Source organism: Carcharhinus amblyrhynchos, chromosome 11, assembly GCF_965287045.1.
Source record: "Carcharhinus amblyrhynchos chromosome 11, sCarAmb.v2.hapA, whole genome shotgun sequence".
Lineage (NCBI taxonomy): Eukaryota > Metazoa > Chordata > Chondrichthyes > Carcharhiniformes > Carcharhinidae > Carcharhinus > Carcharhinus amblyrhynchos.
The window spans coordinates 13,033,843-13,061,032 of NC_137334.1; the positions used below are offsets into that span (position 1 = coordinate 13,033,843).

Genomic DNA, 27,190 nt, shown 5'->3' on the forward strand with positions numbered 1-27,190 from the left:
GTGAGGAGATGCCAATGACTCAAGCTTCAATGCCTTGCTTCACTTCTCTCTGCTGCCATTAACTACAGTGGTCAATGAATATTGTGGAGCTTGGCTCTGATTGTCAGAGACAGAACACCAGTGTTCAAATCGCGCTGAAATATACTTGTACAGTCATACATATGACAGAGTGGAAGGCCATTCGGCCCATTGAACTGTGACACCTCCTTTTTCGCCTTAGTCCCGCTGTCTTTTTCTTTAAGTATTTACCCAATTTCCCTTTTCAACATTACTTTTTTTAAAAATTCATTAGTGGGACATGGGCGTCGCTGGCTGGGCCAGCATTTATTGCCCATCCCTAGTTGTCTGAGAGTCAACCACATTGCCGTGGCTCTGGACTTACATGTAGGCCAGACCAGGTAAGGACGGCAGATTTCCTTCACTAAAGGACATTAGTGAACCAGATGGGTTTTTACAACGTTCGGCAATTGTCCGGGGGGGGCACTTCTGGAAAATTGCCTTGGCGTTTCCCAAAGGAATCCCTCATCACCTTCCAAATGCGACACTGGGAGAGCCGGGAGGTCCTGGCCCAATGTCTATTTTTGAATGGGAATGTAGATTGTAAATATAACCAATGTGGAGAAGCAACTCACTTTGCCACATACTCAGCTGAAAGAGATTGAGCTGCAGTTCATGCTCCGTAATGTCCAAATTAATTGTTACACAACCTGCTTTTGCAACATTTTATTTGAATACATCATGTGGGGCAAAAGGATTGGTGAAAATGAAGATACATCAGTCACATACGGGGAGATGTGGGGAATTGGTGCAAAAGACCCTTGTTGAAACAGAACAGAGGAAGGTTTACTCTATATAACCTGCTAACCTGGGCAGCATCGACTGACATTGAATATTCGGAATGGGAACACTTTCCAACTCTCACTCACCTCAGTGCAAAAGCGTAAGGTATGTGTTCTTATGATGCGGACTCCCCATCTGCACCAGGTCTGCAGTGTGCCAAAACAAACATCAGGGCACATAGTCCCAGCCCAGTCACTATCTCAGTAGCCAATGTGGGCATTAAATAAAAAATGCAGATTAGTCCAAACAATGACTGAGCGTTTCACTCAGAGTTACACATCGCTGACTCAGACTCAATGGTGCTGCTCCTTCTGATTCATTCATAATTTAACTATCTCCAACCAGAGAGACTCTAACCTCTCCAACTTGAGAGAATCTAAACCTCTCCAAATAGAGAGAATCTAACCCTCTCCAAATAGAGAGAATCTAAACCTCTCCAAATAGAGAGAATCTAACCCTCTCCAACTTGAGAGAATTTAAACCTCTCCGACCAGAGAGAGTCTACCTTCTCCAACTTGAGAGAATCTAAACCTCTCCAAATAGAGAGAATCTAGCCATCTCCAAATAGAGAGAATCTAACCCTCTCCAAATAGAATCTAACCCTCTCCAAATAGAGAGAATCTAACCCTCTCCAAATAGAATCTAACCCTCTCCAAATAGAGAGAATCTAACCATCTCCAAATAGAGAGTCTAACACTCTCCACATAGAGAGAATCTAACCATCTCCAACAGGAGAGAATCTAACCCTCTCCAACTAGAGAGAGTCTAACCATCTCCAATAAGAGAAAATCTAACCATCTCCAACAGGAGAGAATCTAACCATCTCCAACTAGAGAGAATCTAACCCTCTCTAATGAGAAAGAATCTAACCCTTTCTAACAAGAGGGAATCTAACCCTCTCTAATGAGAGAGAATCTAACCCTCTCCAACTAGAGAGAATCTAACAATCTCCAACTAAAGAGAGTCTAACCATAGCTCCTTGACGTTCAATGGCATTACCATCACTGAAACCTCCACTATCAAGATCCTTGTGGGGAGGTTTACCATTGATCAGAAACTGGACTAGCTGTGTAAATATGGGAGCTGTAAGAGCAGGTCAGAGATTAGGAATCCCACAGCAAGTAACTCACCTCCTGACTCCCAAAAACCTGTCCACCATCTACAAGACACAAATAGGGAGTGTGACGGAATATTCTCCACTTGCCTGATGAGTATAGCTCCAACAACACTCAAGAAGCTCAACACCATTCAGGGCAAAGCAGCCCGCTTGAATGATGCCCTTCAACATTCACTCCCTCCACCAGAGACACACAGTGACAGCCCTGCGTGCCATCTACAAGATGCACTGCGGCAACTCACCAAGCCTCTTTTGATAGCACCTTGTAAACTCACAGTCCCTACCACCTAGAAGGGCTAGGGTAGCAGGTGCATTGGAACATCACTGCTTGCAAGTTTCCCTCCAAGCCACACACCATCTTGACTTGATATTGCCACCTACTCCTGATAGTGACTCCCTTCTTCTTATGTTTAGGAGTATGGCCAGACTCTTCAATGTCTCTCTCATGGTAGAGCAGCGCAGGGTTGTAACAGTAGTCCAGTCTTGTGACCTGAACAATACATTCCATCCTCTGAATCCCTTTTCTGCTCAGTATTATAAATGTGTCGTTACTCTGAATTAGGAATCAGTTGTCAAATGTGTTTGCCTTGCAAGCAGCAAGTACACCTTCAAGGGAACAGTTATAAATAGACCACTGCTTAATTCAGGTTGTTAATTGTGGGAAAGTATTAAATGTCAGTTATCGGAGGATAACACACAAAATTCCTCAAACAGGCACAAATGGGGGATTCTCAAGGTGCCAGGGGATTGGAAGGGCAGTGAGATGAAAACAAAGAACAAGGAAAAGTACAGCACAGGAACAGACGTTTCGGCCCTCCAAGCCTGAGCCGATCATGATGCCTTGACTAAAATTTTAAAAAACCTCCTGCCCTTACTCGATCCATATCCCTCTATTCCCTCCCTATTCCTGTACCCGCTCAGATGCCTCTTAAATGTTACTAATGTGTCTGCTTCCTCCACCTCCTCTGGCAGCGTGGTCCAGGCACCCACCGCTCTCTGTGTGAAAAACCTCCCCCGCACATCTCCCTTAAACTTTCCCCTCTCACCTTGAACCTGTGTCCTCTTGTAATTAACCCTGGGAAAAAGCCTCTGACTATCCACCCTGTCTGTGCTTCCCATAATTTTGGAACCCTCTATCAGGTCTCCCTCAGCCTCCGTCTTTCCAGCCTGCTCCGCCATCCAATCAGACCATGGCTGATCTCTCCCTGATCTCAAACCCACCTCCATATCCCCTTAACTCTCTTTTTATTAGGAATACATCTATCTCCTTCGTGAAACCATTCAATGATTCAGACTCCACCGCGATATCGTAGAATCAAAGAATCCCTACAGAAGGAGGCCATTTGGCCCATCGAGTCCAAACTAACCACAATCCCACCCTAGCCCTATTCCCGTAACCCCACATATTTACCCTGCTAATCCCCCTGACACTAGGGTCAATTTAACATGGCCAATCTACCTAACCCACAAATGTTTGGAGCGTGGGAGGAAACCGGAACACCCGGAGGAAACCCACACAGACACGGGGAGAATGTGCAGACTCCACACAGACAGTGGCCCGAGGCCAGAATCAAACCCGGGTCCCTGGCACCGTGAGGCAGCAGTGCTAACCACTGTGCCATCGCGCAGCCCATTTTTTGTGCAAGTCTCCAAGAAATAGCTCTCCTCATCTCAATGTTAAATCTGTCGCTTCTCAACCTATATTAGGGAGGCACAGTGGTGTCTGTGTGGGTTTCCTCCGGGTGCTCTGGTTTCCTCCCACAGTCCAAAGATGTGCGGGTTAGTTTGATTGGCCATGGTAAATTGACCCTTAGTGTCAGGGGGACCAGCAAGATAAAGCATGGGGTTACGAGGATAGGGGCTGGGGTGGGAATGTGGTTAACACAGACGCGGTGGGTTGAACGACCTCCTTCTGCACTGTCGGGATTCTATGATTCTATACCTGTGACCTCTTGTTCGAGATTGCCCCAGAAGGGGAAGCATTTGGTCTACGTTTATCAATAGATGCGAGAGCTGATGATACAGGCAGCAGAATTGCAGATGAGCCGATGTTTTGGAAGGTGCGAGGTGATGGGGCTCACCAGGAGAACATGGGGAGAAGGTGAGGCAGGAGGTAAAAAATATAAAGGACCCGGGGAGAGAATAGGACAAAGGGGAAGTGAAACAGACCGACTAAAAGGTTGGGAAATCAAAATGAATTCACATTCTTTGTTTAGGAAAATGTGCTCCATCTTCCAGTGTGGTGACTAACCCCATTCTTTCATCAGACTGAACCTACTCACCCGGGAGATGCTAATGCTCATACATTTTTTATTACAGTGTGCAGAGAATGTCAGCTTGAAACCAGATTGGGAGGATGGGCAGATGGAGGGGGGGAGGGTGCAGAAAGCACTTGTGTTTCTCGCATTCATTTCCACCTTCCCGAAGTGAGGATGGAGGACAGGGACTTGACCTCGCCACATCTCCAATAAGAACAACACATCACTCCAGGAGAGGCAGAGGCAGTCCGCTTGAATAACTTCCCACTGATCCTGTCTGAATCCTCATCTCCACTCTCAGCCTCTTTCCAATGCAGTTTTCACAGTAACGAGGTCATTACAACAGTGCTTCCTGTGGGAATGGGGTAAATGCCATGGCCACTTCTGGGGCAGCATGGTGACACAGGGGTTAGCACTGCTGCCTCACAGCGCCAGGACCCCGGGTTCGATTCCCAGCTTGGGTCACTGTCTATGCAGAGTCTGCACATTCTCCCCATGTCTGCGTGGGTTTCCTCAGGTGCTCCAGTTTCCTCCCACACTCCAAAGACATATGGGTTAAGTTCTTTGGCCAGGCTAAATTGCCTCTTAGTGTCCCGGGGTGCGTAGGTTAGAGGGATTAGCAGGATAAATGTGTGGGGTGACGCAGATAGGGCCTAGGTGGGGTTGTTGTCAGTGCAGACTTGATGGGCCAAATGGCCTCCTTCTGCACTACAGGGATTCTATGTTCCTGTGGCGGGAGAGATCTTTACAGCGTTACCAGAAGCAGGGCCATTTCACAAGAAAGGAACAGGCTTGCATCCATGTAGCGCCTCTCACTCTGTCCCAAAGCCACTCCCAGCCAATGAGGCTGTAATGTGGGAAAGGCGGCAGCTAATTGGGCACAGCAAGATCCCACAAACAGCAGTGTGTGGCCATGATTCCCTTTCAGTGTTAACACCGTGGCTGGGACCCGAGAGAATGCCCCTACTGGAAGAGCAATGGCTTTGTGGTGTTACCACTAAACTATTAATCTGGAAATTTAGCTCATGTTCTGAGGACCTGACTCAAATCCCACCACGGCAGATGGTGGGATGTGAATTCAATCTGGAATTATGAATCTACTGATGACCACAAAGCCACTGTCAATCGTCGGGAAAAACCCATCTGATTCACTAATGTCCTTTAGGGAAGGAAATCTGCTGTCCTTACCCGATCTGGCCTACATGTGACTCCAGGACCACAGCAATGTGGTTGACTCTCAACTGTCCTCTGAACAAGGGTAACTAGGGATGGGCAATAAATGCTGGCCAGCCAGCGACATCCATGGCCCGCAAATGAATCAAAAAAAAATTGGCTCCCTGCCATGTTTTGTTGATAATTTTTAAAATGATTTTCTGGGATATGGGCATCACTGACTAAACCAACATTTATTTCCCTCCCAGTTGCCCCTTGAGAAGGTGGTGGTGAGCTGCCTTCTGCAGTCCATGTGGTTTACATACACCCACGTTGCTTTTAGGGAGAGAGTTCCAGGACTTTGACCCAGAGACAGTGAAGGAACGGTGATGTATTTCCAAGGCAGGATGGCGAGTGAGTTGGAGGGGAATTTGCAGGTGGTGGTGTTCCCATGGACCTGCTGCCCTTGTCCTTCTAGATGGTTATGGTCGGGGTTTGGAAGGGGCTGCCTAAGGAACCTTGGTGGGTTGTAGTGCATCTTGTAGATCGTACACACGGATGCTGCTGAGCATTGGTGATGGAGAGAGCGAATGTAGATATGGTGCCAATCTAATTGCTTTGTCCTGGATGGTGTTGAGTTTCTTGAGTGTTGTTGGAGCTGCACCCACACAGGCAAGTGGGGAGTATTCCATCACACTCCTGACTTGTGCCTCGTCAGACCTTCACTTTCCCTCTGATTGGAAAGGCAGCATTTTGCAGACTGTAGCCGTCCCTCCCTCTCACGCTGGTGTTGTCACGTTTGATAATGTGTTTAAGAATCTTGAGTAGGATGTGAATCCACAAGCTTCTGAGTCGCTGGCAACGGTGCTACCCACTGAGCCAATGCTGACACCGGTTTTCTGATATTGCATTATCGAGAGTGATCTCACAACTAAACTTATTTCCTTCTTCCAGGTCGGGTACTATCTTATCCAATATGGTGGCACAATGATAGCACTGCTGCCTCACAGGGACCCGGGTTCGATTCCCGGCTTGGGTCCCTGTCTGTGTGGAGTCTGCACCTTCTCCCTGCATCTGCATGGGTTTCCTCCGAGTGCTCCGGTTTCCTCCCACAGTCTGAAGATGCGTGATTGGCCATGCTAAATTGACTCTGGTGTCGGGGATTAGCAAGGTAAAGATGTGGGGTTATGGGAATAAGGCCTGGATGGGATTATGGTCGGTGCAGACTGGATGGGCTGAATGGCCTCCTCCTGCACTGTCAGGATTCTATGGTTTAGAGGATTCTATGGAGAGTAGTGAGGTGATGAGACTTTTTATTTTGTGATGGGGTTGTGGGAAATCCCGGAGCTAATGGTTGCTCTCGAAGAAAACATTTCTTTTCGCTGAGATTTCAATGGAGTTGAGGATCCACAGGAAATGCCATTGCCATCTCCTTGTTTGCTTGCTCGTGGAGATCCCGACAGGATGTTCCCCTGGGGAGGAAGTGGGGGGCTGCAAAGGAGGAGGAAAAGAGGTCCTGATACTTCACTATATTCCAAGGCTAGGCTTAAATCCTCATCAGCAATCCTCAAAGATGTATTGAATCTCTGGAAAACTGTTTGGAGACCATAAAAGAAAGAGAAACATAGATTTTCCTACAAAGCCTTAATTCCACTGCGTATGGTCTTTGACCAACAGAATCTCATTAGTGGGTCATAGTAAAAAAAAATCTGAATGACACCATTCTTAAAGGCAATTAAAAATTTATAGAGTGGAAAAGGTTTGCTTAACAATTAATGTAATCTTTAGGGAACTCATTAACACTCAAGGAAGTGGCCATTATTTTAACTCAAACTGGTAAATAATTTCAAGAACCCAAATGGGTTACAAATAATCCTTTTGCTCCATAAATGGATTTAAATTGTCTATCAGGACAGGAAGATTCTAATTCTTTTAACAGGATCATACTTTACACTGGGTCCTAATTACCACAGATATTTTCCTGCTTCACTGTCCTATTTGGAAAGGCAGAATGCTTAAGGGCCTTAAAGGCCTAAAGATTCCAGGTCTAGTTCCCAACCGACGCTAGCCTCATCATTCTCGGATAAAAGCAAATTACTGCGGATGCTGGAATCTGAAATCAAGAGAGAGAATGCTGGAAAATCTCAGCAGGTCTGGCAGCATCCATAAGGAGAGAGAAAAAGAAGAGATGAGGTTTCAAGGATCGATGTCAAGGCCGCCTCAAAACGTCAGCTCTTTTCTCTCCTGACAGATGCTGCCAGACCTGACGAGATTTTCCAGCATTTTCTCTTGTGGAGGAGAGAGTTCCAAACATCCACTGCCTTTTGGGGTGGGGGGGGAGGGTGGTGGGGAGGGGGGGGGGCTGGAGAGCATTCCAGATGTCCGCTGCCTTTCAGGGGTTGGGGGAGAGTGTTCCAGATGTTCGCTACCTTTCAGGTTGGGGGTCGCTGGGGGAAAAGAGTTCCAGGTGTCCACTGCCTTTCAGGGTTGGGGGGGGGGAAAGAGTTCCAGATGTTCGCTGCCTTTTGGGGATGGGGGGATTGGAGGAGAGTTCCAGATGTTCGCTGCCTTTTGGGGATGGGGGGATTGGAGGAGAGTTCCAGATGTTCGCTGCCTTTTGGGGATGGGGGGATTGGAGGAGAGTTCCAGATGTTCGCTGCCTTTTGGGGATGGGGGGATTGGAGGAGAGTTCCAGATGTTCGCTGCCTTTTGGGGATGGGGGGATTGGAGGAGAGTTCCAGATGGCCGCTGCCCTTTGTGTGAGAAAGTGCTTCCTGAGAGGCCTAGCTGTCATTTGAAGTTGATGCCCCCCTCCACCACCGCCCCGCCCCCCGCCCCCCGCCCCCCCCCGCCCCCCGGTTCTGGACGCCACCCCGGTCAGGGTAAATATCGATGTGAAGAGGAGCAAACTCTCACATTTATGCTTTTCATTCCAGTAGAGTACCCCAAAAGTACACTCCAGCCAATGAGGGACTGCATAGCAAGCTTCCACAAACCACAACACCGAGGGCATTGGCCAGATAATCTGCATTTGCGATATTAATGGAGGGATATATAAATATCGACCAGAACACCTGGGGCACCTCTTCTTTAAAATAATACCACAGGATCTTCCAATCATAGAATCCCTACAGCGCAAGAAGAGGCCATTCAGCCCATCGAGTCTGCACTGACCACAAACCCTATCCCTGTAACCCCAGGCATTTACCCCAACCTGCACATCTTTAGACACTGAAGGGGCAACTTAGCATGAGCAATCCACCTAACTACATATCTTTGGACTGTGGGAGGAAACCAGGGCACCCAAGAAAACCCTCGCAGATACTGGGAGAATGTGCACACTCTACACAGAACAGTGACACGAGCTGGGAATTGAACCCAGTCCCTGGTGCTGAAAGGCAGCAGTGGCAGCAGGGAAGGACAGATGGTGCCTTGGTTTAACGTCTCTTCCAAGCGAAGGAATCTTTCCGCAGCGCTGAGGCAGAGAGTGAGAGCTTTGATTTTTCTGGTGTGTCCAGGAGCGCGACTTGAAACGGGGATGTAGCGACTGGGAGCACGGCGGAGGCAGCACGATGCGGAGGAGCGGGCTGCTGCTCCTGGTCACTGGGTGAGGACGAGGCAAAAACCACAATTCCACTCACGGCAGAATGACCTTCCTGCCAGCCTCAGCTCGAGCTGGGGGCAGGGAAGTCCCTTCCTGCACTGAGCTGTCCCCCAGATCTGCAAGTATCTTCAAACAAAACCTTATCAGACCCGTGTGCTGTGCGATTATCTTTGTCATCATGACATTGAGTAAAACATAAAATCTGACTCACCCCTGCCATCACCAATCTACTGCCCTTCAGACAGGATACTATACAACACTATTTCACATACTGCAAATGGCACATGCATGAGAGGGAAGATAAAAATGCTAATTAAATCTCATCGTCTAGACACTGTCTATAAAGTATTCAGGATATGTCTGAAATGCCATTTGGATTCTCCAATTAAATTATTGCCTCCTGCATGTCTCGAGCGTGCCTCTTAGATATCAGGGTGTGCAGTCTTCTAAAAGCATTGAAACAGCTTCTAAATGCTAACGCAGGAATATCAGTGGCAGAATGTGGTTTCTCGGTGTTTTATTACATTGCAAATGGATGCAAAACAGTTAACTCTATCAACAGGAAACAGATAAAGGCAACGAGGAAATTTGGCATGTCCGCTACGACTCTCACCAACTTTTACAAATGCACCATAGAAAGCATTCTTTCTGGTTGCATCACAGCTTGGTACAGTCTCCTGCTCTGCCCAAGACCACAAGGAAGTACAAAAGGTCGTGAACAAAGCTCTGTCCATCACACAAACCAGCCTCCCATCCACTGACTCTGTCTACATTTCCTGCTGCCTTGGAAAAGTAGCCCATATAATTAAGGACCCCACGCACCCCGGACATTGTCTCTTCCACCTTCTTCCATTGAGAAAAGGATCCAAAAGTCTGAGGTCACGTATCAACCCACTCAAGAACAGCTTCTTTCCACTGCTGAATGGGCCTACCTCGCAATAAGTTGATCTTTCTCTACACCCTAGCTAGGTCTGTAACATTACATTCTGCACTCGCTCCTTTCCTTCTCTATGAACAATATGCTTTGTTGATTATAGCGTGCAAGAAACAATACTTATTGTTGTATACTAATGCGTGTGACAATAATAAATCAAATCAAGGCTAAATGATTGGTCTGGACATTTTTACGGATGTGGGGAATTGTGATTGGTTACGTGACCATGTCCATTCTGGCACAACCTGCGTGCTATCCCCTCATTAGTGCTGCCTGGTTGCAGACAGAGCATGTGAGGCAAGGGCTTGTTGCAGCTAGGTTCCCACTCTTAAAGGCACTCTGCCCCCCTTAAAGTGAAGCCGCACTGAGTCACAGCAGGCAGTTGTTGAATATATCTAAAGTAATGGCACCCAAGGGAGATGGAACAATAGGGAAGGTTCTGCAGTTCAGGGTGCTGGGGTGGAGGCCCACAGCATGGAGGTGAACTGAAGGAGTGAGGTCAAATTTACTCAAGTGGCCATAGCATCTTGTAGGATGTCCTTCCAAAGGGAATGGAGATAAGTTCCTGGAGCTCCGGCAACAGGACCCTGTGAGGTTTAATGACCTGATGTGGGGGAACCAAGGTCACTGAATAGCATTCATCCCATTACGGAACAACTCAGACAGCTCACGTTACCCATCTCTCAGCATTCAGTAATCCAGCCTAACATCCAGATGCTTCACATATACCCGAGTGCTGTCAACCTCACTCCTATCACTTACCTTTTAAAGTTAAACTTTATTTATTACACACAAGTGAGGCTGACATGTGAAATCCCCCTAGTCGCCACACTCCAGCACTGAGGGCGAATTTAGCATGGTTAATGCATTTAACCAGCATATTTTTCAGACTGTAGGAGGAAACTGGATCACCCAGAGGAAACCCATGCAAACACAGGGAGAACGTGCTGACTCTGCACAGACAGTGGCCCAAGCCCGGAATCGAACCCAGGTCTCTGGTGCATTAAGGCAGCAGTGCTAACCACTCTGCTTCTAGGTGTCAATTGAAACATCCAAAATCGAGATTGATAGGAACTAGTGGGTATTAGCGGGTAGGAAGCCAAGATGGGTAAAGTGACGTTAAGATACAGATCAGACAGGATCTAACTGAATAAGGGTTGAATGGCCCAATCTTGTTCCCATTCTTGTTCTACAGATTTTCCCTCGAGTTTGAATCATAGAATTCTACACAGTGCAGAAGGAGGCCCATCGAGCCTGCACTGACAACAATCCCACCCAGGCCCTATCCTCGTAACCCCATGTATTTACCCTGCTAATACCCCTGACACTAACGGGCAATTTAGCACGGCCAATCTGCCTAACCTGCACATCTTTGGACTGTGGGAGGAAACCGGAGCACCCGGAGGAAACCCAGGCAGACATGGGGAGAATGTGCAGACGCCGCACAGACAGTGACCAGAGCCGGGAATCGAACCCGGGTCCCTGGCGCAGTCAGACAGAGGTGCTAACCACCGTGCCGCCCCTATTCTGCTCACCATATTAGTTAGATCTGGAGACAGATTGCACGCGCGTGCCGAGGAAAGAATTGGCAGACATTTCTTCCGGAGAGGTTGCAGCTTTGTTTGCATTTTTTTTTTAATTACATGTTCATAGTTTGCACATGAAAATAAAAAAACCACAAGCCGTAGACCCCAGGCTGAGCATATGCTACAGTATTCTACACATAATACATTCTTAAATAAAACTGCTTCACATAACAAATTTTGCATAGATATCTTACAATACCAATTTAAAAAAGAATTAGGAAACAGACCAGTAACAAAAATAAATTCTTCTTCTGTTAATAATCTTGTAACATTAACGTACTACCATCATATATAATACAAAGAATGTGTTCTTCCTTTAAGACTCTTTGTACAGTAAAACTGACAAACAAAACAGAACAGAAAATAACAAAACGAGAAATAAACAGAAGAAAAGGAAAAATAAAAGGAACAAAACCCAATTTTTGTTGTCCCCCAGGGGCATGCGTGTGGAATTCTGTACAGGCCTGACTAAAATGGCGTCCTCTACATTGAGTAGACAATCGTTAGCACTTGGCCTAGGAGGACGGAGGGGTGGGGGCACTAAGTAGTTCTCAATAAAGGCAGATGTGCTTCCCCAAAATCTCCCCCAACAAACCAATGGTCTTGGCAAAACTAGCCAAGTTTTCCAGACCAAAACCTTCCTGATGCCTGGAGTGGGGGGGGGGGCGGGGAAATGGGGCTTGACAAATGAGCTTGTGCGTCTTCAGGAAGAATAGAATTTCACAGAATCATGGAATCCCTACAGTGCAGGAGGAGGCCATTCAGCCCATCGAGTCTGCACCCACCACAATCCCACCCAGGCCCTAGCCCCATAACCCCATGCATTTACCCCTAGCTGGTGCCCCTGATACCAAGGGGCAATTTAGTATGGCCAATCCACCTAATCACAGGCAGATCAGTTCAGGGACGTGGGTGTTAATTTTTGAGACTGTTGATGCGGGGGCAAGCGGGCCCCACCTCGCGGAACTGCAGGGTGCAGGTCAGCAGATTCTGACTTTATTTATTAGGCGTCACGAGCAGGCTTACATTAACACTGCAATGAAGTTATTGTGAAAATTCCCTAGTCGCCACACTCTGGTGCCTGTTGAGGTACACCGAGGGAGAATTTAGCGTTGCTGTTAGGCACCTTTTGGGTTGTGGGGGAAAAACCGGACACAGGCACGGGGAGAACGCGCAAACTCCACACAGGCAGTGACCCGGGGCCGGAACTGAACCTGGGTCCCTGGCGCTGCGAGGCAGCAGTGCAAACCACTGTGCCATCCAAGTACGGTGTGGGGTCAAAAGGAGTGGCTCACCACCCACCCCCCCACCCCAGTCATAACCAATAGGTCAGACCAGGGGGTCCTGTAGGAGAAGGAATTTATAGATTGTGCCCCCCTCCCCCCCCACTTCCAAGAGAGGGGAAAGAGGGAATTATTTCAACTACCACATGTGAAGAACATATTGTGGGTTGGGAAGGGTTACCATGGAAACTGGGCGGCAAGCACAGGAAGCACCCTGCACCTCCATCGCCATAGGGCGACTCCTTGACTTTGATAGGGTGGCCAGCATTACCTCGGGGTCTCCCGGGATCGGGAAAAGGTTTAATCTGCCGGGATACGGTCACCAGGAACCGGAGGGGAGAGAAATCACACGCGCACTTCTACACCGACCGACACACCGGCATTACCGCAATCCAGCCATACCACAGGTCAGGTGATCAGATCTCCAAACTAATGCCCCTGTTCCCCTCCAACACACACACACACACACACACACACACACACACACACACACACACACACACACACACACAAATAAATAAACAACAAAATACCAACGGGACAGAGGAACGGAAAATGGAGAGGAGGGGAGTGGTGGGTCAGAGTGGAGTATGTGTAGGTACCCTGTATAGAACTGACCCCTTCCCCAATTAAAACAAAAAACACAACAGTTAAATAGCAGAAAGACATGGATTATGTTTGATCCCGGGGGTGGGGGGGGGTAACGTGGCTCCGCGAATCATATTGTCCTTCAGGATTTGCATCTTAGTAGGCTGGTGATAGGCCCTTAGCTGGACATGTGTGTGTGAACGGTTCCAATAGGAGGGAGGAGTCCCCCATGGTTACCATGGGCTTGGTGCTAATAGTCTAACTCTGGGAAATCTAGAGGGGGGGGGGGGGGGGGGAGAGATATAAGGCGGCACTGGTGTGGTGTTGATACAAGATTATCTTTTTGCCCTCAATTGCTAAGCTGGCAAATTATGGATTTTTTAAAATCTTATTTTACCCACTTGGCCCAATTTTTAAGACCATGGTTTCTCCACTTGCTTTGCCTGCTCTCTACCCAGGCCTCTGCCACCCTTGCTGCTCGGGAGGAGAGGGGCAACTTTGCCAGCTTCGTATCACCTCTCTATCTCTCTCCCCCCCCCCGCCGGCAACCCACTACTCCCTCTCACCGAGAGGGAGAAATATCACTCCCTTGCTTCCCCCCCCACCGCCCCGAGTCTCCCATGAGGCAATAGGGCCTGGGTGGGATTGTGGTCAGCACAGATTTCGATAGGCCAAATGGCCTCCATCTGTACGGTAGGGATTCAGGTACCGATAGTCTTGCCTGCTTTCCTGTTGGTGTGAAAAGCCAGTGTGGCACAGGAGTGTGAAAAGGGGGGGGGGGGGGGCGGTGGGGGCACAAGTTTAGGAAATGGCACTCCCAGGAAAAGGCAGAACCCAGAGGTGCCATCCATCGGTGCCACACCCGGTCGGAGGTTCAAATGACACGGAAGGCCTGTTGCGCTGGCTTGTTCCAATGGAATCCCAATCCCAGCGAATACACAATCCTGCCGTCAATGGCAAAGCCCCTCGATGAGGGGCAGATTGGGTGGGCTCTCTCCTCCACGGCCGGAAGACTAAAAACTGGGGATCGGAAACTGCGGTGGAGTCTACAGCCGTTTCCTGAAACTTGCAGGAGCTTGCAGACTGGTGGGCTAAACACCACCACAAATATCTTGGGATCTATTAACGTTACTGTTACCTGCTATTGGACAGGGAGGGGAGGTACCAGCAACACCTATCAGGCTGGGCAGGATATATGACTCAATGCCATATAGAAATCCCTGGCCCAGACGTGAACTATATCACTTGCAGAGTAAAAAAGTCAACAAACGCAGTCTGTGCTCCTTCACAGTGCAAACCCTCCTACACACCTCCCATTACTTAAGCTACAAAATATGGTTTGGGTGGGGTGGGGGGGGGGGGGGGGTTGTGGGTAAAGACCCCAAGGTTGAAGGACCTTATAGAATCATGGAATCCTTACAACGCACAAAGAGGCACTTGGCCCATTGAGTTTGCACCAATAATAATCCCACCCAGGTCCTATCCCTTTAACTCCATGTATCTACCCTGCTAATCCTTCTGACGCTATGGGGCAATTTAGCACGGCCAATCCACTTAACCCGCACATCATTGGACTGCGGGGGGGAAACCGGAGCAAATCCACGCAGACACGGGGAGAACGCACAAACTCCACACAGACAGCGACCCGAGCCGGGAATCGAACCCGGGTCCCTGGCGCCGAGAGGCAGCCCTGCTAACCACTGTGCCGCCTCGGAAAGCTTTTCGCAGGAGAAGTTGCGAAAACGTGACTGGCGTTTCTTCTTTTTTTTTTGGAGGGGTGGGTTCAGAGAGGAGGGAAATATCGTGCGGCAGGTTAGGCCGACGACACTGCCATCGGCTGAACTCCTGGAGTCCCTACGCCCCACAGGAGTTCCTTTCCACTCAGTGCCAGCCATCAGGAATGGCCAGAATGAGAGATCGGACACTGAGGCGGCTGGAAAGCAGGACATTGCTGGTGACTAGAGGGAGGCGGGGAATGGAAAACGTCAGCGGTACTTACCGTCTTGGGGTGGGGGTGGGGAGGGCAGTTTGTTGGCAGTGACCAGCCACAATACAAAGGCCGAGGCCGTTCTGGCAAGATTATAAACTTTCCCGAACCCAGGGAAGGCCAAAACGATTTTTAAAAAAACCCACTCAAACACGTATCCCCGGTTCCTTTCTAAACCCCACCCCATTCCCCCCCCCCCAAAAAAAAGAGAGGACAAACTCAAGAAGCGAGTTATGACCGGCAGCTACTCCGGGAGGGGCCCCCCCCCCCGATGGGTACACCCAGGGTATTTCAATATCGTGGCCCCCTCCGCGGGCAGGGTCGGTGCCATCAGTTTGTCGGCACTGGTGCACCCGCAGGATGTCAGAGTTCACGCCAAATCAGACGCCTGGGCTCGCACAGGGGGCAGCACCCGAGGCGGTGAGGCAGTTGGCACGGGAAGTCAAGGAGATAACGGTTCGCTCGGGCGACAGACTTTGGCTCCCGCTATCCGGGGACGAGCATTCCAGAAAAAAAAATGCCCGGGCGGACCGAGGATCCAAACCTATCCAGAAGGACAGGCTAAGAGACGGGCGCGGATGTGATACGGGAAAGACCCCACCCCCCACCCCACCCACCCCACCCACCACCCACCCCACACCGCAGCAGCTCACAACAGATTAGACAGGCAACAAAAGGGAGGGGAACGGGAACAGGAGGGGATTTGGATCCGATAAGACTAGCAGCGCCTGCAGATTATTCCCAATGGGAAAGCTTTCAGACAAGACTGGCAAAGACATGTTGGGTGAGGGGATGGGTGGGGGAATCATTTTTACCCCAGCTGCATCTCGGGCAGTATGTTAACATTAAGTTTGGCAGAAAGTAGCAGAGGGAAGAAGACAGACACATGCAGCATGACAGAGATAATGTGCGAGAGAGAGAGAGAGAGAGATGACACAATAAATATTCAATCTATACAATAAACATTGGAGTTCCAATTCCGAGGCCACTGAAAACATCAGTGAGACAGTTCTAACCATTGTTCATCCGAAACAGTGATACTTAAACAATAATATATATTATATATATATATATATATAAAAAAAACTAGCCCCGTATGGATTTATTCAGCTCGTTACAAGTTGCCACTGGGCTAGCTGAGTGTAAATTTAAATTAAAAATTGCCAGCGCAGTTCCTGCCTCCCCCTCTCCCCACTCCCAAACCACTTCCACAAAACGGGAACGGACCTTTGCTGGAAAATATCAGCAATAAGTGATCGACTCACGTTTGATCCGCTTTTAACAGTCGCTGAGCCAGGTTGAGGTGGTGAGGGGTGGGGTACTGAGGGGGGAGGAGAGGGGAGGGGGGGGCGGGGTGGGTTGGTTTGTGGGGAACAGAACGGGGGTCACCAGGCGCCACGTAGCTCGACACTTCCAAAAGGGTGAGGCAGGGATGGCCAAGGCAATGGGCGAGCAGCTTGGTAAGGCATGCTGACTCCATTCCCCCAGTGAGCCCAGGCCTCTGGGCACACAGTCAAACCAGCTGGGCCAGCTGAGCGGACGGCATTGCCTCGCCTCGCCTCCCCCCCCCCCCCCTCCTCCTCTTCAGCAGCACAGCAAACTACCAATTGCCGTAGCCCGTTTCCACCACCAACAGCAGAAGCCAGAGGCAACTGGTGCGAGTGAGCCGAGGGCAGTGACCGTCACTCAGTCTGGGACTCAGGGACAAGGCTGCAGAGGTCAACCTTAAACTCATTCATTCCAGTCCACATCCCCACCACCTCGTGCCTCCCTTCTCTTCCAGCTCCTACTGCTCTCCTTCCGGATCAGTCCGCATTTAGTGTACACGCCCGGTCCACTGAATCTCTACAGTGCAGGAGGCCATTCGGCCCATCAGGTCTGCACTGACCACAATCCCACCCCAGGCCCTATCCCCATAACCCCATGCGATTTCTCTGCTAGCCCCCTGACACTCAGGGAGAATTCAGCACGGCCAATCAAACTAACCCGCACGGGTTTCAGACTGTGGGAGGAAACCGGAGCACCCGGAGGAGGAAACCCACACAGACGTGGGGAGAATGTACAAACTCCACACAGACAGTGTGCCAAGCCGGGGATCGAACCTGGGTCCTTGGCGCTGAGAGGCAGCACTGCTAATCACAGTGCCACCGCGCTGCCCCCCACCACCCCCAAAGTCAGTGCGCAAATTGTTTTTTTTTCGGGAATGAAGGAAATGTGAAGAAGTCTAAATTTCATTTAGGCCCACCAGTGCCCCGTGGCGCTCCCTCACACGCCCAGCGAGCCTGTCTGAGAAGGAACTGTGTAACCTAGGTTGGAATGAGTGCCTGACTGAAATGGGAAGGTGTGCAGTTGACTCAATGACCTCCTCTGCCCCCCCCCCGCAAACCGGCCCATTACCCATGGTTGTACCCAATTGCAGGTCTAACCGACTAACCCCTCGCCATCAGATGCACAAGTTACCTGGCACCTTTCTGCAAGCCACCTTCACATCTCTGCACGCAGTGACCCAGGCACAGGGCGCCTCCCCAACGCCCGTTCCCCTCAGGGTGAACCCAGCGCAGGAAGTTGGGTTGAGGCGGTCTACCTGACCGAGGCAGGGTCAAGTGGTGAATGGCCGTGGTCGGCCTTCGACGGGCAGGGTGAAAGGCGACGGCGGTCCCTTCAACTCTTGGTAGAAGCGAGGGAAGCAGACATTGGCAGGCGGCTGGGCATTGGTCCGCGAGTAAATCCGGCCCTTGGAACTCAAGGGTCGAACAACAGTTCCACCCCCAACACCAGAGACGAGGGAAAGGATTAAACCCAGACGCGTCGCCACGGAAATGCTCAGATGAATAAACTTCCTATGGGGGGGGGGGGGGGAAGAGAGGGGGAGTGAGTTAGAGGGCACTCTCTAGCATCAGGTAACACCCCCCCCCACCCCCAATCTTTGGTTTGTCTCACCGGGCACAGATTGTGCACTGAGGGCGGTCAGCTGGCGAAGGCTGGGCACCTTGCCAAGGCAACCAAGCCAGCGGAGCGAGGGGGAGCCGAGAAGGCCGGTCCGCCTGCGTTTAAATCCCGCACCGAGGGTTCAGCTGGGCCCCTGGAGTCTCACAGCGAGGAAAGACACGTGACTGCGAACGGAGGAATGGGGGTGTGGTGGGAACCTTTGTACCAAATTCACCAAGTGACCATCGCAACAGGCGCGTCCACCAGGAGGTCCCAGCGGGAAAGAAACAAAAAAAAAAAAAAATCGCCATTTACAAACAGGTGATGACGCACAAAACCCCCGTGAGCCTTTTCAGCAAAACAAGCACCCCCTCCCTCCCCGTCCCCCTCCCCGCAACCACCACCCCCCCACCACCCCCACCCCCCACTCCCCCCCCCAACCCTCTCAGGCCCCTTCAGTCAGTCTGCACAGACCAGGTCTAAGCGAAGCTACACAGAAATGAGTGAGAATTCATATCAGTTCCAGTCCAGTTCAGCAGAGGACATTTTGGAGAGAAGCACCTTGCAAAAGGAGAAGGGGAGGAGGTGATGGTGGTGAAGGGAAGAGGGAGGGGAGGGGAGGGGAGGGGAGGGGAGGGGAGGGGCGGCCTCTCTCCGGCTGCACCCAGCCTGTCCAACATGGTGCCGGCGGCTAGCGGTCCTTCCAGCGTGCGAGGCAGGCCCCACTTGGGCTAAAAGCAGACAGGGTCCCCCCCCATCCCCACCCACCGCTCCCCCGTCGGCAACCGGTCCGTGCCCCGCATCGTTCAAACGTTACCCACCCCCCCCCACCCCCTCACCACCCCCCTGCTTTGGGCATCTCCTCTTCGGCAGGGGAAGCAGGTGTTGCTCCCGTTTACCAAAGACGAACCACCCCCACCCCCCCCCCCCCCCACACGCACAATTCCACTCGGCTACACAACAGGGCCAGGACGAGTAGGCGTTGCCTTGAGCTGACGATAAAACAGCGGTACAGTACAGAATTCGCAGGAATGGAGATCCCATCAATGTTTTTACTTGTCCTCGGATCATCTCAACATGTCCTTCCCCCACTCCCCCCACCCCCGCCACAACCTGGCACCAACCCCAAGCAGCAGAAACACCGACAAGATGGAGATGATCCCTGGTGTGGGTCCGAGTCCAGGTCCAACTGATGGGCGAGTGGGCCAACTGCTGTCGCTGTGAAGGCCTGGAAGGTTTGTAATCCCCTTTGGTACCATGGCAACAGAAATCCAAATGCTATTCAAATCAGTAAATCATTTGGCAGTGTCTAACTGACCGATAGACTGGGTAAGGCATATCCAAGATATGGAGTGTGTGTATACGTATACACATCTAGTATGTGTGTGTGCGCGCGTGTGTGTGTGTGTATACAGGTGTGTGTGTGTGTGTGCGCGCACGAACATGTATGCACACACACTCAATGCAACATGGCAACAAGTCAACCAGCGATCTGCGCTCTCCCGCTAACAGTCACGCCAATGGGTATTGTGTAGGGCTGAATATCGTCTCAAACATGTCTCTTCATATGAAGGGCAAGGTGATCCGATCGGGAGAAACACCTGGAATCAAAAAGAAAACATAGAAAGTTTGATCCCATTGGAATGCAAGCTGCATGGACCGGTCAGCGTACAACAACCCCCAAATCACCCAGGTTCACACACAAAGCACGGCCATCTTGTCTCGTCCCACACGAGGGGCGGCCATTTTGACCCCCAACCCCGCCCACACCCTCGGCATTTCTCCAGGAATTTTGGGGTCAACGTACACAAGTGGGGGCAGCACGGTGGCACAGTGGTTAGCACTGCTGCCTCACAGCACCAGGGACCCGGGTTCGATTCCCGGCTTGGATCACCATCTGTGTGCAGTTTGCACGCTGTCCCCGTGTCTGCGTGGGTTTCCTCCGGGTGCTCCGGTTTCCTCCCACAGTCCGAAAAGCATGCTGGTTAGGTAGGTTGGCCATGATAAATTGACCCTAGTGTCAGGGGGATCAGCGGGGTAAATATGGCTCTGGGGAGAAAGCCGGATTAGGCTATTGAGTTGGGTGATCAACCATGATGATGGTGATGAATGGAGCAGCAGGCTGGAAGGGCTGAGTGGCCTCCTCCTGCTCCTATATTAAATGTGGGCTGATGGGGATAGGATTTGGGCGGGATTGTGGTCAGTGCAGACCTGATAGGCTGAATGACCTCCTCCTGCACTATAGAGATTTTATATTACCGTTATGCCACCATTAACACCGGCTTTAGTCTTTAACACTCCCTTTGTCTTGTGGTCACAACACCACTGAGATTCTCTCCTGAGTTTCCACCTATCTCTGACCTTCTATTCCCCACTGCCCTGTTTAAACTGATATAACCCATCACAGTCCCCTCCCTCTTCACTTCGCATGGAGTCACCTCGGACTCAGAGCGGTTTCCTCCCACAGACGCTGCCAGACCGTCTGCTTTTATTTCAGAACTCCAGCATCTGCATTATTTTGTTCTCATAAACAGGAATCGAGGATCGGACGGCAAAACTTGTAGAAGACAAGAGAGCCAGACAGACAGAGAGCGAGAGACAGACAGACAGACAGAGAGCGAGAGACAGACAGACAGACAGAGAGCGAGAGACAGACAGACAGACAGAGAGCGAGAGACAGACAGACAGACAGAGAGCGAGAGACAGACAGACAGACAGAGAGCGAGAGACAGACAGACAGACAGAGAGCGAGAGACAGACAGACAGACAGAGAGCGAGAGACAGACAGACAGACAGAGAGCGAGAGACAGACAGACAGACAGAGAGCGAGAGACAGACAGACAGACAGAGAGCGAGAGACAGACAGACAGACAGAGAGCGAGAGACAGACAGACAGACAGAGAGCGAGAGACAGACAGACAGACAGAGAGCGAGAGACAGACAGACAGACAGAGAGCGAGAGACAGACAGACAGAGAGCGAGAGACAGACAGACAGACAGAGAGCGAGAGACAGACAGACAGACAGAGAGCGAGAGACAGACAGACAGACAGAGAGCGAGAGACAGACAGACAGACAGAGAGCGAGAGACAGACAGACAGACAGAGAGCGAGAGACAGACAGACAGACAGAGAGCGAGAGACAGACAGACAGACAGAGAGCGAGAGACAGACAGACAGACAGAGAGCGAGAGACAGACAGACAGACAGAGAGCGAGAGACAGACAGACAGAGAGCGGTTAGTTTAACGTCTGTGGTAGGTAAAATGTTAGAATCTGTCATTGAGGAAATTGCGAGGCATCTTGAAGGGAATTGCTTGATAGAGCGGACGCAGCACAGTTTCATTAAAGGGAAGTCGTGTCTGACAAATTTACTGGAGTTCTATGAGGATGTGTCTAGGGCGGTGGATAGAGGAGAGCCGGTGGATGTGGTCTTTCTAGATTTTCAGAAAGCGTTTGACAAAGTACCTCACAAGAGGTTATTGCAAAAGGTCGAGGGACATGGAGTTGGGGGTAGGGTGTTAGCATGGATAGAAGATTGGTTGTCAAATAGGAGGCAGAGAGTGGGGGTCAACGGGTGCTATTCGGATTGGCGGATGGTGACTAGTGGAGTGCCCCAGGGGTCGGTGCTGGGGCCTCAGCTATTTACCATTTATATAGATGATCTGGAGGAGGGAACCGAGTGTAGGGTGTCGAAATTTGCTGATGACACCAAGATTGGGGGAACGGCAAATTGTGCGGAGGGTGTGGAGAGTCTGCAGAAGGATCTAGATAGGCTGGGCGAATGGGCCAGGAAATGGCAAATGGAATTTAATGTTGGCAAGTGTGAGGTGGTCCACTTTGGTAGGAAGAATGGTAGGAAGGACTATTACTTACGTGGCGAAAAACTGCAGCAGGCGACGGTGCAGAGGGACCTCGGGGTCCTTGTGCATGAGTCGCAAAAACCCATCTTGCAGGTGCAGCAGGTGGTCAGGAAGACGAATGGGATGCTGGCCTTCATAGCGAGGGGGATTGAATATAAAAGTAGGGAGGTCTTGCTGTGGCTGTATAGGGCATTGGTGAGGCCGCAGCTGGAGTACTGTGTGCAGTTTTGGGCGCCGCACCTGCGCAAAGATATTTTGGCCTTGGAGGGAGTGCAGAGGAGGTTTACTAGGCTGATACCGGAGTTGAGGGGGTTGAGCTATGAGGAGAGGCTGAATAAACTGGGCTTGTACTCGTTAGAGTTTAGAAGAATGAGGGGAGATCTCATTGAGACGTATAAGATGATGAATGGGATGGATAGGATAGAGGTGGAGAGACTCTTCCCACTCAAAAAAGACAGTAGGACTAGGGGGCACAGCCTCAAGATAAAAGGGGGGACGGTTTAGAACGGAGTTGAGGAGGAACTTCTTCACTCAAAGGGTGGTGAATCTCTGGAATTCTCTGCTTGTTGAAGTGGTGGAGGCTGCCTCGCTAAATATTTTTAAGACGCGGGTTGATGGGTTTTTGATAAGAGAGGGGATTAAGGGTTATGGGGAGAGGGCGGGAATGTGGAACTGAGCCACGACAGATCAGCCATGATCTTATTGAATGGCGGGGCAGGCTCGAAGGGCTAGATGGCCTACTCCTGCTCCTATTTCTTATGTTCTTATGAGAGAGAGAGACGCGCGCCCACAGAGAGAGAGAGACACAGACAGAGAGAGAGGGAGAGAGAGAGAGAGAGACACAGACAGAGAGAGAGGGAGAGAGAGAGAGAGAGACACAGACAGAGAGAGAGGGAGAGAGAGAGAGAGAGACACAGACAGAGAGAGAGGGAGAGAGAGAGAGAGACACAGACAGAGAGAGAGGGAGAGAGAGAGAGAGAGACACAGACAGAGAGAGAGGGAGAGAGAGGGAGAGAGACACAGACAGAGAGAGAGGGAGAGAGAGAGAGAGAGACACAGACAGAGAGAGAGGGAGAGAGAGGGAGAGAGACACAGACAGAGAGAGAGGGAGAGAGAGGGAGAGAGACACAGACAGAGAGAGAGGGAGAGAGAGGGAGAGAGACACAGACAGAGAGAGAGGGAGAGAGAGGGAGAGAGACACAGACAGAGAGAGAGGGAGAGAGAGGGAGAGAGACACAGACAGAGAGAGAGGGAGAGAGAGGGAGAGAGACACAGACAGAGAGAGAGGGAGAGAGAGGGAGAGAGACACAGACAGAGAGAGAGGGAGAGAGAGGGAGAGAGACACAGACAGAGAGAGAGGGAGAGAGAGGGAGAGAGACACAGACAGAGAGAGAGGGAGAGAGAGGGAGAGAGACACAGACAGAGAGAGAGGGAGAGAGAGGGAGAGAGACACAGACAGAGAGAGAGGGAGAGAGAGGGAGAGAGACACAGACAGAGAGAGAGGGAGAGAGACACAGACAGAGAGAGAGGGAGAGAGACACAGACAGAGAGAGAGGGAGAGAGACACAGACAGAGAGAGAGGGAGAGAGACACAGACAGAGAGAGAGGGAGAGAGACACAGACAGAGAGAGAGGGAGAGAGACACAGACAGAGAGAGAGGGAGAGAGACACAGACAGAGAGAGAGGGAGAGAGACACAGACAGAGAGAGAGGGAGAGAGACACAGACAGAGAGAGAGGGAGAGAGACACAGACAGAGAGAGAGGGAGAGAGACACAGACAGAGAGAGAGGGAGAGAGACACAGACAGAGAGAGAGGGAGAGAGACACAGACAGAGAGAGAGGGAGAGAGACACAGACAGAGAGAGAGGGAGAGAGACACAGACAGAGAGAGAGGGAGAGAGACACAGACAGAGAGAGAGGGAGAGAGACACAGACAGAGAGAGAGGGAGAGAGACACAGACAGAGAGAGAGGGAGAGAGACACAGACAGAGAGAGAGGGAGAGAGACACAGACAGAGAGAGAGGGAGAGAGACACAGACAGAGAGAGAGGGAGAGAGACACAGACAGAGAGAGAGGGAGAGAGACACAGACAGAGAGAGAGGGAGAGAGACACAGACAGAGAGAGAGGGAGAGAGACACAGACAGAGAGAGAGGGAGAGAGACACAGACAGAGAGAGAGGGAGAGAGACACAGACAGAGAGAGAGGGAGAGAGACACAGACAGAGAGAGAGGGAGAGAGACACAGACAGAGAGAGAGGGAGAGAGACACAGACAGAGAGAGAGGGAGAGAGACACAGACAGAGAGAGAGGGAGAGAGACACAGACAGAGAGAGAGGGAGAGAGACACAGACAGAGAGAGAGGGAGAGAGACACAGACAGAGAGAGAGGGAGAGAGACACAGACAGAGAGAGAGGGAGAGAGACACAGACAGAGAGAGAGGGAGAGAGACACAGACAGAGAGAGAGGGAGAGAGACACAGACAGAGAGAGAGGGAGAGAGACACAGACAGAGAGAGAGGGAGAGAGACACAGACAGAGAGAGAGGGAGAGAGACACAGACAGAGAGAGAGGGAGAGAGACACAGACAGAGAGAGAGGGAGAGAGACACAGACAGAGAGAGAGGGAGAGAGACACAGACAGAGAGAGAGGGAGAGAGACACAGACAGAGAGAGAGGGAGAGAGACACAGACAGAGAGAGAGGGAGAGAGACACAGACAGAGAGAGAGGGAGAGAGACACAGACAGAGAGAGAGGGAGAGAGACACAGACAGAGAGAGAGGGAGAGAGACACAGACAGAGAGAGAGGGAGAGAGACACAGACAGAGAGAGAGGGAGAGAGACACAGACAGAGAGAGAGGGAGAGAGACACAGACAGAGAGAGAGGGAGAGAGACACAGACAGAGAGAGAGGGAGAGAGACACAGACAGAGAGAGAGGGAGAGAGACACAGACAGAGAGAGAGGGAGAGAGACACAGACAGAGAGAGAGGGAGAGAGACACAGACAGAGAGAGAGGGAGAGAGACACAGACAGAGAGAGAGGGAGAGAGACACAGACAGAGAGAGAGGGAGAGAGACACAGACAGAGAGAGAGGGAGAGAGACACAGACAGAGAGAGAGGGAGAGAGACACAGACAGAGAGAGAGGGAGAGAGACACAGACAGAGAGAGAGGGAGAGAGACACAGACAGAGAGAGAGGGAGAGAGACACAGACAGAGAGAGAGGGAGAGAGACACAGACAGAGAGAGAGGGAGAGAGACACAGACAGAGAGAGAGGGAGAGAGACACAGACAGAGAGAGAGGGAGAGAGACACAGACAGAGAGAGAGGGAGAGAGACACAGACAGAGAGAGAGGGAGAGAGACACAGACAGAGAGAGAGGGAGAGAGACACAGACAGAGAGAGAGGGAGAGAGACACAGACAGAGAGAGAGAGAGAGACACAGAGAGACACACAGAGAGAGAGACACAGAGAGAGAAAACAGAGAGAGAGAGAGAGAGGTCAGCACTGTTGCCTCACAGTGGCAGGGCCCCAGTTTGAATTCCAGCCTCTGGATCATCCCGGACAGCAGGGCCAATCCACTGAACCCTCTCTCCCTGAGTCTGTGCGGGTTTCCTCCCACACTCTAAATATACACGGGTTAGTGGATTGGCCGTGTTGAATTGCCTCTTAGTGTGAGGGGGGGCGGCTAGCCAGGGTATATACATGGGGGTTACAGGGGTGGGGGAGGAGGGGGAAACGGGCGAGCAGCAGAGGGAGCAGGCACTGTGGAGACGGAGGAGGATCTATGGCGCGGGTTTGCTGGGTGGTAATGTGTTCAGCAGATGGCACCATGAGCAGGTGTGGAGGTGGCTCTCACCAGCTGGCAGCCTGACTGCAATCAAACAGCCAGTGGGCATCTGACCAGACTGGCTGGCCCCCAATCCCTCAGCGTACACCCTGCCCCCCTCCCACCCCGGCACTGCCCAGCCCAGCACTGCCTGCCACTCTGACACACGATTAAGTTATTAGAGCAAATTAATGACAGGCTGCACGCTTGTCGGCAGGGAGCTAACGCCACACAATACAGACTGCCAGTCCAACCCTGGACCCAATCACTTCATTAACTCAACTCAGCTAATGGCAAATAGATAACAGAGCGGGATGGCAATAAACTACTCACAATCACAGCCAGGCATTAACAACCCCACAGGCACTGACTAGCTCGGCACACACAGATTAACGCTCAGGCAGTGTGAGTGAAAGGGAATGAGGGGGAAATGGAGGAAGGGTGAAAATCACAGCACGAGAGGAGTGACATTGGACAGGAAAACAGGGCGCGAGAGCAAGACCACGAGCGCGATCGGAGCGTGCGCGAGAGCAAGACCGCGAGCGCGATCGGGGCGTGCGCGAGAGTGAGACAGCGAGCGTGATCGCGAGAGCGCGGTCGATCGCGCGAGGCAGAGCACGAGCGGGTGTGAGGCAGAGTGCACGATCGCGAGAGGGCGCAATCGCGCATGACCGAGCAAGACGGAGAGCGCAAGCGCACCCCGCGTGATCGGTCCAGCGACAGGGCGGGCGAGGTGGACAGGGAAAAGGGGGAAATCTTCAGGATTGGAGCAGGTCAGACAGAGGTGATGAAAGGTAGACACCGGTACGGTGAGGGACGCGGGCAGTCTGATCACAGGATTGGAGCACAGCCACTGGCCAGCTGACTCTGTGGCACAGTGCCACCGGGAGGCACCACGTTGCTGCAGTTGGCTCGCTGCCAGGCTAATAACACGGCTCAGCGATGCCCAAATAACGTACCAGCCGCTCATTCACCAAGGTGTTTACTCCTCAACTTCCTGGAGCCCGCAGAAGGAGGGGGAGGGCGAGGGCCTGAGGAGGAGGAGGAGGAGGAGGAGGGGGAGAGTGAGGGCCAGAGGAAGAGGAGGGGAGCGAGGTCTGGAGGAGGAAGCACGGCGGGTGGGGAGGGCCAGAGGAAGCGATTGCTGGAGGCGGGGGAATGTCAGGAATCTGTCCCCGTCACCCTGTCCTGCTCCTCAGCCACCCCAGGAGCGGCTGCCTTGTTGTCCCA

General features: G+C 51.4%; 1 protein-coding gene across 1 annotated transcript in view; it reads right to left on the minus strand.

Annotated features, from left to right (window-relative positions):
- Positions 1-19,221: 19,221 nt before the first annotated feature.
- klf7b (Kruppel like factor 7b) overlaps positions 19,222-27,190 on the minus strand; it is a 66,197-nt gene continuing 58,228 nt past the window's right edge. The window contains exon 4 of the mRNA XM_080198181.1: positions 19,222-19,878. Within this exon, the coding sequence (XP_080054307.1) occupies positions 19,827-19,878 (52 nt within the window). The 3' untranslated portion in view covers positions 19,222-19,826. The remainder of the gene's footprint in view (positions 19,879-27,190) is intronic.